This window comes from Lutra lutra, chromosome 5 (genome assembly GCF_902655055.1).
Source record: "Lutra lutra chromosome 5, mLutLut1.2, whole genome shotgun sequence".
Lineage (NCBI taxonomy): Eukaryota > Metazoa > Chordata > Mammalia > Carnivora > Mustelidae > Lutra > Lutra lutra.
Window position 1 is genome coordinate 29,938,319 of NC_062282.1, and position 12,713 is coordinate 29,951,031.

The 12,713-nt window shown below is 38.3% G+C and overlaps 1 protein-coding gene across 1 annotated transcript in view; it reads right to left on the reverse strand.

The window, feature by feature from the left end:
• The window catches only part of NUP155 (nucleoporin 155), a 70,170-nt gene extending 59,982 nt beyond the window's left edge, over window positions 1-10,188 (reverse strand). The window contains exons 1-4 of the mRNA XM_047730637.1: window positions 9,901-10,188; window positions 7,212-7,349; window positions 4,933-5,029; window positions 2,572-2,642 (exon numbers count right to left, since the gene is read on the reverse strand). Of these exons, the coding sequence (XP_047586593.1) occupies window positions 2,572-2,642; window positions 4,933-5,029; window positions 7,212-7,349; window positions 9,901-10,057 (463 nt within the window). The 5' untranslated portion in view covers window positions 10,058-10,188. The remainder of the gene's footprint in view (window positions 1-2,571; window positions 2,643-4,932; window positions 5,030-7,211; window positions 7,350-9,900) is intronic.
• Window positions 10,189-12,713: the final 2,525 nt, after the last annotated feature.

Here is a 12,713-nt window from a genome sequence, read left to right on the forward strand (position 1 = left end):
TATTTTTTATTATTTTTAAAAGATTTTAGAAAGGCATGCTTTGGCACCAAAAACTTGCCCAATGGAACCTTCAACTTTTAAGGCAACTTCAATGACAGTATGAAGTGATGCCTTTTCAAAGATGTTGGTTCAGTAATATGAAAATATAAAGTTCTCTCCTACTGAAAAGTCCACTGACTTTCCTGAACTAATTGAACTTGAGGTAGGAGGTTTACTGTTTGACAGGAAAGACCATTCCAAAAATAACTTCCAGGAAGGAGTTTACACATGATTTGACTTTGGTGGCAGCCCTAGTTGGTCATACAGATGAGGTCAAATGACTCATAATCACTAATTACTCATAATCACTATAATGAATAATGTCCCAAAGCCATAATTCAGCTAAGTTACCTCCCTGGAAGATGCAAATGAAGCTAGACAACCACGTGACTCTTTCAATACATGGAAAATGCTCCCTTGAACTCAGAGAAGTGTGATTAACTCTTGTCAATTTCTCTGCAGACAAAAACCTGCAAATGCTAAAAAACACTGAAGAACTCTATGTTTTATTCAAACAATCATAAAATTGAAACACGTATTCATACTCTCCTTGCCAATAAAGCAAACTCTTGCCAAAGAGCTGAACTTAGAAAACAATGACTTTAAGAATAAGATTTTCCTGGAATAGGTGAAATAAGATATGGACTTTGTTAGCTTTAACATTATGTTCGAGTTAGAATTTTCAGTGCTTATGGATAGCAGCGTCAGAGTTGTTTTCTAATCAAGGTGGCTCATTCTGTTAAGTGTCTGACTCTTGATATTGGTTCAAGTCATGACCTCACGGTAGTGAGATCCAGCCCCAGAGTCCAGCTCTTTCCTGGGTATGGAGCCTGCTTAGGATTCTCTCTCCCTTAGCCCCTCCGCCCCCCACTTGCACACTCTCTCCTAAAAGAAGAATTGTTTCATTATCAAAGATCACAACTTCGTTGTCATATCAAAGACTCATCATAATTTTAATTTTGCACTGAAGTTTATATTTACGTAGAATAAAATTTTACTTTAAGATATACAATTTATATTTATTAAAATACACAGCAGGGACAGCCCTCCATTGTTACTATGAATAAACTTTAGATAGTAACTTTTCTTAAAAAAAAAAAAAGATCTATTTATTTTGAGAGAGAGGACATTTGAGAGTGAGCACACGTGAGGAGCAAGCAGAGGGCAGGAGCAGAGGGAGAGGGACAGTCTTAGGCACTCTGCACTGAGTGTGGAGCCCCATGCAGGGCTCAATCTCATAACCCTGAGATCATGACCTGAGCCAAAACCAAGAGTTGGATGCCTAACGGACTGCACCACCCATGCGCCCCTATGAATAAACTTTTTTTCTTTTAAACTTTTTTTTTTTTAAAGATTTATTTATTTATTTATTTGACAGACAGAGATCACAAGTAGGCAGAGAAGCAGAGAGAGAGGAAGAGAAGCAGGCTCCCTGCTGAGTCGAGAGCCCGATGTGGGGCTCGATCCCAGGACTCTGGGATCATGACCTGAGCCGAAGGCAGAGGCCCTTCTTTTAAACTTTTAATGTAGAAAAGAGAGATACATAATCTCATGGTGAAGAATACCTTGAGGTTCTATGTTAAAAAAATAAGTTTCCAATGTAATCATGTAAACAGTGTATAAGAATGCATGTTTGCACCATGTGAATATCATTTCAAAGCAGCTGTGACCTCAAAAGATTTTATTTAGGCCTTACAAACAATTTTGTGTACTATTTCCCATTGTAGGAAGATTTCTCATACATCCCAAAAAATGTATATTAAATTTAAATCAATCTATTATTGTCATTAGCTCTGATAAAAAAAAAAATCTGATGTTGACTCTTAAACAATGCTTGCCACTTCTTTAAGACTTATTCTGAACTCTTTTCATTTCTATTGGATATCAAGACTAAAAAAACACAGGGCGCCTGGGTGGCTCAGTGGGTTAAGCCGCTGCCTTCGGCTCAGGTCATGATCTCAGGGTCCTGGGATCGAGTCCCGGGCTCTCTGCTCAGCAGGGAGCCTGCTTCCCTTCCCCTCTCTCTGCCTGCCTGTCTACTTGTGATCTCTCTGTCAAATAAATAAATAAAATCTTTAAAAAAAAAAAGACTAAAAAAAACACAGAGATAAAAATGGCTTTTACATTAAATTCAGTAACCAATAAAAATGTATAATGCAAAAAATTTAAGTAATTCAACAAGAGTAATAAAAAATAAGCAAAACAAAATTCAAAAATTATAGTTTAACAATTTATTAAAAATGATTTCTTTAAAGTAAGCTCTATACCTAATATGGGGCTTGAACTCATGATCCTGATATCCAGAGTCACATGCTTTACCAACTGAGCCAGCCAGGTGTCCCAGTGTAACAATTTAAAGACAAACTCATCTCTACCATTACATGAATAAACTGTTAAATATTCCTAATCACTATACATATTTCTAATTAGAATTCAGACCAAACTTCAAAATTTCAACTATATTAAAATGTGCTGTTATTCAGTTCCATGTATATACATATGTAAATTATTCATTACATTTTTATTTCTTACCAGGTTTTGGTTTCACAAGTCCCACAGCAAGAATGGTCTCACTAAGTCCATCAAAATAGGCAAGGTCTCCTCTGTCAATAGTTAAAGGAAAACATATTATACATATAAAGAAAACAAAGTTTTATCTAAAATGTTCTTTAAGACATCAGAATATAATGAAAAATAAATCAGCAAACAAAACTGTTTCAATTCCAAGATCTAGACACACAGGCGTATCTAAGGCTAATAAGCACAAACCAAGGAATGCTGCTCCTCATCCCAAACTTTCCCCCAACCAGGTTGCAAGGCTCAAGTAACAGCCATTCTACTGCTGGGGCAAGACCTCTTCAGAAAAACAGACTCATAGGGAAAGAATAAGGTTGAGAGTAGAAGAGAAACATTGAGAAAAAATCTCCAGCATCCCAACTTGTATCCTATGTGCAAATAATTCTACAGGAATTTGAAACCTATGGTCCATTAGAGGTAACTACAGCAATGACAAAACCAAACTCAGCTCAACTCCCCATTATAAAGGCTTAACCTGCTAGGCCTATTTCTAAGGATAAACATATTTACTGCATTATCCACTGTCCTATACATGATATCTAGCTTTCAAAAAACACATGAGACATAAAAAGCACAGGAAAAAAAAGCCTGTCAAGAAACAAAGTAATCAACAGAAATGGACTCAGCTATGACCCTGATGTCTGAACTACAGATAGGAAAGTTAAAATAAATAAATCTGATTAATATTGTATAAGTGCTAATGGAAAAAGTGAACAATATAAACAAATAGATAAGGAATTTCAGCAGAGAGGTGAAAATTACAAGAAATAAACAAGTGAAAATATTAGATATAAAAAGTACAGCACAGAGAAAGAGCATCTCGTAAGAACTTCTGAAGTAGAGTTGACATAGCTAACAAAGGAATCTGTGATCCTGAAGTTGGGTCAATAGAAATTGTCCAAATTGAAACAAAAAGAATAAAAAAAAAATGGCAAAACAAAAATAGAACAGAGCATCCAAAACCTGTTGAAAAACAAATCTAACAAACAAAGAGGGAGAGAGTGGGGCAGGACAAATATTTGAAGATAATCGCTGAAAAATTTCCAATAAATTCAATATTTTATCATGATGGATATGTTAGATGTTAACGGAAATAAGTGAATTTTCATTAAAGGGAAAATCCTTTTTAGGGGAATTATTCTTACATTTATATATTACATAGTTTTTTGGCATTTGATTTTCTTAAATACACTCATGCCTAAATGAAGAGGTTTTATTCCTTAGTATCAAAATGACCATGTTACAATAACATAACAAACTAAAGTTCAGAGTATATGAAGAACAATCACAACCATGTATCACTGCTATTAGGAATACGTAATAATTCAGTCATAACTCTAGCTATGAAAAGTTGTAATCGAAAAAAATCAGTAAACAAAAATGGTTTCATTTAAGCTACAAGTTCAAGTTGTCATTTAGTGTCACTTCAACTCAATGATACAGTGTATATGTGTGGTTCCTAACAGATGTTTTAGTACCCAAGGAAAGAGTAACAACTACATGGGCCTTCCTTTCATTAGCCCACTTAACCCCCTATAGATAATATGACAGAGCACTGGTAATAAGCCAAAATTTATCTCCAGAAAGCCAGGTGAGATTACCAGATCAATAAGCTTTATTTTAGCAAGAATGTCTTGGACCTTCACTCAGACTATGACATACATTCAAATTACACAAAGATTAAGTTCACAGACCAACAAAACTGGTTAGTCACTTCAGTAAGTTAAGAGACTTTCAATGCATAGAAATACATCAAAAATAGAGATCCTCGGGGCGCCTGGGTGGCTCAGTGGGTTAAGCCGCTGCCTTCGGCTCAGGTCATGATCTCAGAGTCCTGGGATCGAGCCCCGCATCGGGCTCTCTGCTCAGCAGGGAGCCTGCTTCCTCCTCTCTCTGCCTGCCTCTCTGCCTGCTTGTGATCTCTCTGTCAAATAAATAAATAAAATCTTTAAAAAAAAAAAAAAATAGAGATCCTCAAGACGTCAAACCATCTCTCTAAACACTACTGATAGGCTATCTTACTGGACGATAAGAGCTTGGCAACTAGACCCCTGCTACTCAGAGTGGTACTTAGACTGGCAGCATCACTGGGAGTCTGTTACAATGTGGACTCTTGAGGCTCACTCAGAACTACTGAAACAGAACCCACATTTTAACCCCCTACCCAGGGGATTGGTATGCATACAGAGAAGCACTTATCCAGATGTTACATGAATGAAAGAGAAGCCAGGCAGATTCCGATGGGTAGAACAATAGCTGCAGTTAAGATCATCTACATTCTAACCATGCTACAGCAAACCGGCATTAAATACATACCCATCTTCATAGTTCCACATGAATATGTCACTGTCGATTGTGAGCCAAGCTCTGCTGATAGGAGGAAACACGCCCATCATGCAGTTACACTGCATATCTGAAGTCATGTGAATGTAAGGCAAAATATTTCACTCTTATCTTTCTTAAATTTGCTTAGATTTTGATTTAAAATTTATGATTAAAAAGTCACGACCTAAACACTCTTTAATAGAAAGAGAAAATAAAATATCTTAATTTCGAATGAGTTTAACGAAAAACATAGCCATGACAGATATAAACCTGTAATTTGTAATTTCTAAATAATGCTATCTGACCACTTAAAATGTATTCTAAAGGACAAGTGAAATGTTTTTACCATTACTGACTTACTGATTATGAATAACACCATTAAATTTTGACCATGAAACCAAATTTTGACCATAACACCATGAAAAACTTACTGGACCAGTTTCTCCAATTGTGTAAGAGCAAGACTGATTTAAAAAAAAAAAAAAAAAAAGCACATGGTATGCTAAAGTCATAGCTTGACAATCTGCAAGCCTCTTATAAATAATACAACTGAAAAACAATGAATTATATTATGTAATTATAAGACAAGGAAACAATTATGAAATAATTTCCTAATGTTTCTTGCAGAAGTAGTATTATCAGAAGATTAAAGAATATAGGGGCACCTGGGTGGCTCAGTGGGCTAAGCCTCTGCCTTCGGCTTAGGTCATGGTCTCAGGGTCTTGGGATCGAGCCCCGCACTGGGCTTCTGCTCAGCGGGGAGCCTGCTTTCCCCCTCCCTCTGCCTGCCTCTCTGCCTACTTGTGATCTCTCTCTCTGTCAAATAAATAAATAAAATCTAAAAAAAAAAAAAAAAAAAAAGATTAAAGAATATTAAGAAACTAAACAAGAGTAGAATATGGAATAAGGTATGTTTTATATTTAATAACACTATTTCATCAAGTCTCAGAGAAACACTGAAAATTTTAGGGAAAATATTAAATTCTACTAGTTTTTCTACTTACAAGTATTTCCTTAAATTTCCATCTCCTTTATTTTTGAATCAGACTGCAATGAAATTTGTAATGTTTTCACTTTAAATAGATTAATATACTTTTAAGTCTCATTAAATATTAATACAGCATCTTAATATCTATATTATGAGGGCTATAGATTGATAAAAAAGCTTTCTAGGAAATAACTATAGATCTAATGCCTTTATAGGATATGCCACACTTTAAAAAATTAGATAAAATCTTTCTTTCTAGAGGGTAAGAAAACTCCTCTAGCAACTCAGTCTACAACGATGCCATTAGTGCTCCATTCTTATTGTGATCCTTAGAAATGCAATCATTTATAAACTTTAATTCTAAGATAGCCGTAAGTGTAAAACCACACCAAAAAATTTTGGGGAGGGGCAAAAAGAAGTACCTGGCAGATTGTTTTAAACAGTTTTAGAACATCTCAGTTTTAAAATTTAAAATATGAGGGGCGCCTGGTTGGCTCAGTGGGTTAAGCTGCTGCCTTCAGCTCAGGTCATGATCCCAGGTCCTGGGTTCGAGCCCCGCATCGGGCTTTCTGCTCAGCAGGGAGCCTGCTTCCTCCTCTCTCTCTGCCTGCCTCTCTGCTTACTTGTGATTTCTCTCTGTCAAATAAATAAATAAAAATCTAAAAAAAAAATAAAAAAAAAATAAAATTTAAAATATGAGAAAAAATAAAAATAAAAATCATAGGTCTTCCAGCTAAAATGTAGTAGTAAAAGCTTCCTTCTATAGCATTTAACTGGAAAGTACTACTTTGCAAGAATATCATTAAAAAAAATGCAGAGGGGCGCCTGGGTGGCTCAGTGGGTTAAGCCGCTGCCTTCGGCTCAGGTCATGATCTCAGAGTCCTGGGATCGAGCCCCGCATCGGGCTCTCTGCTCAGCGGGGAGCCTGCTTCCTCCTCTCTCTCTGCCTGCCTCTCTGCCTGCTTGTGATCTCTCTCTGTCAAATAAATAAATAAAATCTTAAAAAAAAAAAATAAAAATAAAAAAAATGCAGAACTCCTTGTAAACAATTTACTCTCTTTAGTGTCCCAGAAAAATTAAAATGTGATTCAATTTTCAACATTCAATGTTATATGAAATTTTCTAGGCACATGGCAAACTACCCACATAACTTAAGATGTTTTTTAAATAAAACTCTTAAATGAACTGATATACACACACCAATTAAACACAAAACAAGAATTATAATAAGAATACCAATTTTAAAAAATTGTAAGGAATTAAAAACAAGGTAACAGGATACGTCCAAACTGTTCAACAAGTTCAGGTGGGAGAGGAACTCTTCGGATGGAACTGATCTCTGGAAGGTTGGGTACTGACAGCAAACCAGGTCCTTGTAGAGGATAATCCATATCTGACATGCCAGAAACAGTGGGATTATCTGCAAGTAATAAAACAAAGCATTTATTAAAATAATAATGTTTTGGGCATCAACTAGGCATACTGAAGCACTGCAAGCTACAAAATGAAACTGTACATCTGGTGGTTGTAAAGGTAAAAAGAGAAAATAGTTCTGACCCAACACAAACGAGGCCTGGGAAAATCCAGTGTTAACATGGGGGCAATTATAGGTTTCAGCCCTAAATAGAAGATTATCTTTCACAAAGATTCCATTTCCCCAAGGAAATACTTGGGGTGCCTGGGTGGCTCGGTGGGTAAAGCCTTTGCCTTTGGCTCAGGTCATGATCCCAGGGTCCTGGGATCGGAGCCCCGCATCAGGCTCCTGGGATCGAGCCCCACATCAGGCTCTCTGCTCGGCGGGGAGCCTGCTTCCTCCTCTCTCTCTCTCTCTGCCTGCCTCTCTGCCTACTTGTGATCTCTGTCTGTCAAATAAATGAATGGAATCTTAAAAAAAAAAAAAAAAAAAAGAAAGAAAGAAAGAATGGAAATACTTAGTTCAATAATTTAGGGTTTTTTTCCCATTATTTTACTAATCTGAAATGGGCAAATATTTATAAAACTACTTTGTGATTGTCAGATAAAACAACTGAACAAAATATTGATTAGGGGAAAAGAGCTATTTCATTTCCCACTTAAATATTAATAGATTAAAACAACCTATGCATTTTTCTGTTAGACCACCCCCCACCAAGACCAATAAGAAATACAAATAATACTACATATGCAATATTTTATTGGGAGAAACCACAGACTGCTCTATAAACTGTTCACATTTGGGAACTTGCTCTCAGACAGAGTCAACTAAGGGCAGAAGTGGGCTACTCTATTCAGCCTGTCCTTTCTGTGTCTTGAACAGGGAGGTGTTCTTCAGATCTGACTGATAACTTATGTTTATCCCAGGCACCTTTCCAGGCTCTCTTTAAGTACAAAGATGTTGGGGAAAACTGATATATAAAAGAAATTCTAAATCTATCATGAAAATTTAAAATATACAACTAGGGAGAAAAATGCAATCAATTCCTATGTACTGATTTGATTACCCAGTTTCAATAATGACCAATAACATGACTGATCATGTTTCATTTATATTCCTAGCTACTACTTCCCTACTGGATTTTTTGAAGCAAATCCCAAACATCCTATTTAATCTTAAAACATAATTTTAATAGGATATTGCACATGTTAAATGACAATGGAAACACAAAGGATGGAATTAATAACTGGTGAAAGTGTGCATGGTTAAGAAAGCCCTCACAAAGAAGTGATATTCAAGGGAGTCTGGAAGAATGCCAAGCAAAGAAGAAAGAACCTTCCATTAGTGATGAAGTAAATGATGATATAAAATAGAATCCTGAAGAGGGAGCTTTTTATGAAAAACATATTAAATTCTGTGTGACTGGAACAAAGAGTTTGAGAATTGGATGGAAGGGAGGAGATTAGGTTGAAGAAGTTGATGTAAAGGTGGATAGAATCTATTTGAATCAGATAAGAGAGGACAAGAATGTATGGACTGTTTTTACATCTTGCTTTTCAAACCTAAGGAGGTCAAAGGGAGTAATGCTGTTCAAGATGAGAATTGCTAATAGGCCACTCAGTTCTTAAAAACACTGGTAAGCAGCTGCCAGAAACAAATACTACATGTGTTTTACTTCTATCTTTCTCTGACTACAAGTCTACTCAATTTTTATAAATCACCAGAAGTGTCCTTTAGGTTGACATTGCACAGATTATCCTTATTACTTTATCCTGGTTATTGTTTACCGAAAACCTTGTCTCTATATCAGGCTTCTTTTCTCCATTATAGGTCTCAAAAAGGGGCCACTCTTTTTTTCTTAAACAACTTATGTAACTCCATGCCTTGAGGAACTTGGTCATAATTTAAAACCATGATATATAGTACTTTTCCCCTCACCTCTCTTTTGTTGGCCCATACACTGCCTTACCCTCCCTGTCCATCATCACAGCTAATATCCCTGCTCTCTTCCTTTATTTCACAGGTAATGACATAAAGAATATTTATTTCTTTAATAAATACAGGACTCTGTATTTATTTATACAGAGAATTACAGTTCTTCGTATTACAGGACTGTATTACAGGACTTCGTATTACTCTAACTCTACACATAATAAAGGCTATCTTTGAGAGAAGATGGTAAATTTCCAAGTTTCGTTTGCTCTTCTGTTTTAGTCTAAAGTTAATGAGGAATCAACAAGAATGAGACTTGGATCAGGCGATCCTACTCAACTGGCCTTAGCGATGAACACTTGGAGGCAGTGAGCAGCTCGCTAAGTTTGGGGTCTTTGCTTCAAATGGGTTGCTCGTCACTCCCCCCCTTTCAAATATCGGCAATGAAGTGAGGACAGGAAAATAAACGAAAAATAGACTCTTTTTCGCTCTTAGAAATGTAGCAAACAGCTCAATCTCAAAATGTTTTCGCTGGGCCCACCCTGGGGATAAGGCCTAGTTAGAAAGTCAGGCGAGAGTCCTTTCGGCTGAGAAAGCAGTCACCAAATGGGCACTGATCACTCACTTGGGGCAGACACCATGAGAAGCTCGGAAAGGTCCGGGTACATGCGGTCTTCTTGCAACTGACGGTCGATGAGCCGCCCTGCATTTTCCAGGGCTTCCTGCAAGCCTGAGGCCGACGTGGAGGCCGGCATCGCCGAGCCCAGTAAAGAAGACGGCATGTCGTGCTTCGGAGACACCAGCGTCTGGAAAAAGTAAAAAACCAAGAAGAAAAGAGAGAAAATCCAACAACCCAGCTCAGACCGACAGCTTAGAGCGCGCGCGCCAAACGAGCGCCTCGGCGCTTGTGCATGACGCACTTCCGGTCCATCTGGAGGGGAATTTGAAGGCTGCGTTTTGAAGCCGAAGAGAGGAAGTTGTGGAAGGGGTGCTGGACGTTAGGGGGCGGAGCCAGTGAGCCGAGGCTCTCCAGGGCTTGGGCTGGGTGCTTGAGGGTGGGGGAGTAGAAAATCCGTGGAGGTTATCTAGGGAATGGAGGAAAGAAAGGGAAACGACCCCGGGAAGGAGAGGGTTGGGAAAGGGTCGGGGGGTGGGGGGAGGTGGAAGGGATCAGGGGTCGGGTAAGTGGGAGCTGGGTAGTGCCCGGCAGCGCAGGCTGCTCCGGTTCTGGTGGGTTTCGCGAGCGCTGGATCTTGGTGTCTCGAGCTTTGCAGGTTAGAATCTCCCAACTGCAACTACTTAAGAGTTTGCGCGTCAATTTCTTTGGCATTCCACATAACTTCTTTTCAAGAGTGGATAGGAGTCGGTGGTTTGCCAGAAATAGTTTACGTGTGAACCAGAATTTCACTACATTTGTTATGGGCTTCACTGTAAATTCATCAGACTTTACTGGCCGGGTCAGTCAGTAGAGCATGTGATTCTGGGTGTCTGGGTGGTGAGTTCAAGTTCCACGTTCTGGTGGAACCTACTTCAAAAAAATTCATCAGGGGCGCCTGGGTGGCTCAGTGGGTTAAAGCCTCTGCCTTCGGCTCAGGTCCTGATCCCAGGGTCCTGGGATCGAGCCCCGCATCGGGCTCTCTGCTCAGCAGGGAGCTTGCTTCCTCCTCTCTCTGCCTCCTCTCCCCCTACTTGTGATCTCTGTCTGTCATATAAATAAATAAAATCTTTAAAAAAAAATTCATCAGGCTTTTCTATTTGTGTATGGCTACTGTTACTTTGAAGAATTGTGTGTTTACTGAGTCATTCGTTGCATGCAGGAGGCTGATGCCTTCCTTTATTTCTCATTACAGAGCGGAAGAAGAGTGTTCTAATTCATTGGTGGATTCCCAGCACAAAGTAGAGGGACCCCTATAAAGTAGATCACCCAATACATCACCAAGTCCTACAGAAATTGAATTTATAATTTGTGTCAGGCACTGTGCCTGGTGCTGGGAATATCAAACGACCCATTCCTGTCCTCAAGTTGCTTCATGCAGGGACACACAAGTAAAACAATAAAGTGCATCACCGTAATGTTTTATGGGGTATGTATTAATTGCAGTAGGAGGATAAGATGAGCAAGAAGAGGTAAGATAGGCTTCATTTCACATAGAAGACAACTGGGGTGGTCAAACCAAAGCACTCTTTCAAAGCGCATTCCTCATTTAGAAATACTAGATTTGTCCTTATTTAGTGCTCATTTAGAACCACACTTAAGCTTCATCTGCTTACATTATTAATAGTTCAGCTAGTCAGTAACTGAATTACCCCTTATTGACAAGCTAAACTGAAAGAGGACTTCAACTACCTCCATTTTGATCTCAAACCTTCTAATTGATTAGGTTTTTCTTTCCAGCTTATCTTTTAACTCAGGCCAAAGATCCTGCTGGCAAAGCATCCTGTGATGGGAACCAAAAGTACCCCCTCAAACAATTAGGACTGCCCTGAGCCAGCAAAACCCTGCCTGTAGTTGACCCCCAAGATAATGATGGATCTGACCTCTACTGCCCACTTACTGAAATTTACTGAACTTTGTCCCTCATTTTCCTTATATAAACCTAGGAGTATTTTCAGCAGTTTGGAAGCAGTCTTTGAGACACTAGTTTGCTGTCTTCGCAGTGTTGGCCTCACTCAAATGAATTCCTTTCTTGTTTCATCACCACTTGTTTCTCTGCTTTTGGATTTTTCAGTGGTGAGTGGCTGAACCTTGTGTGTTTGGGACCCCTTGAGCCAGGTGCTCTTGTGCCCCATGCCCTGGATAAAAAACTATAGTCTTTGCTAAACTATGGTCTTTGCTACTTGAATTATATTTTGCTCCCTCAAATGAGGGGTTGACTGAATTTCTGAAAATTAAAATTTCTGAGATGTTACAGATCTATAGGTATAATTTAAAACTTCATAGTAAATATATCAGGAAAAATTAGATTTGTATTATTGGTGAGTAAATAGGCAGGTGGTTCTCCAGCCATCAACTTTCTTTTATTTGGGAGACCACAGATTGAAAACTGATGGTTTGGAGCAGGGTTTGTTTGTTTTAATTTAAGATAAAACATATGACTGAGACTTTTTAATTCCACAAATTGGATGATCTGGCAATAGAGGTCTAATGTTCCTGCATTCCAATAATATTCCCAGGGGCCCAAGTCCAAGGACTTCTGTTCATTTGTATATTGCCTTTGGTTGCTTTTGAGCTTCAGCTGCTGAGTTGAGTAATTGCTACACAAACCACAGGGCCCCAAAGCCTAAAATACTTACCACCTAGCCCTTTACAGGAAAAGTGTGAAGTCTTCCCTAACCAGTGATTTTAAAACTTTTTTCTCAGAAACTCTTGAGACTTTTATTAAGGATTACAAAGAGTTTTTGTTTTGTGTGGGTTGTATTTGTCAATAATTGCTAATA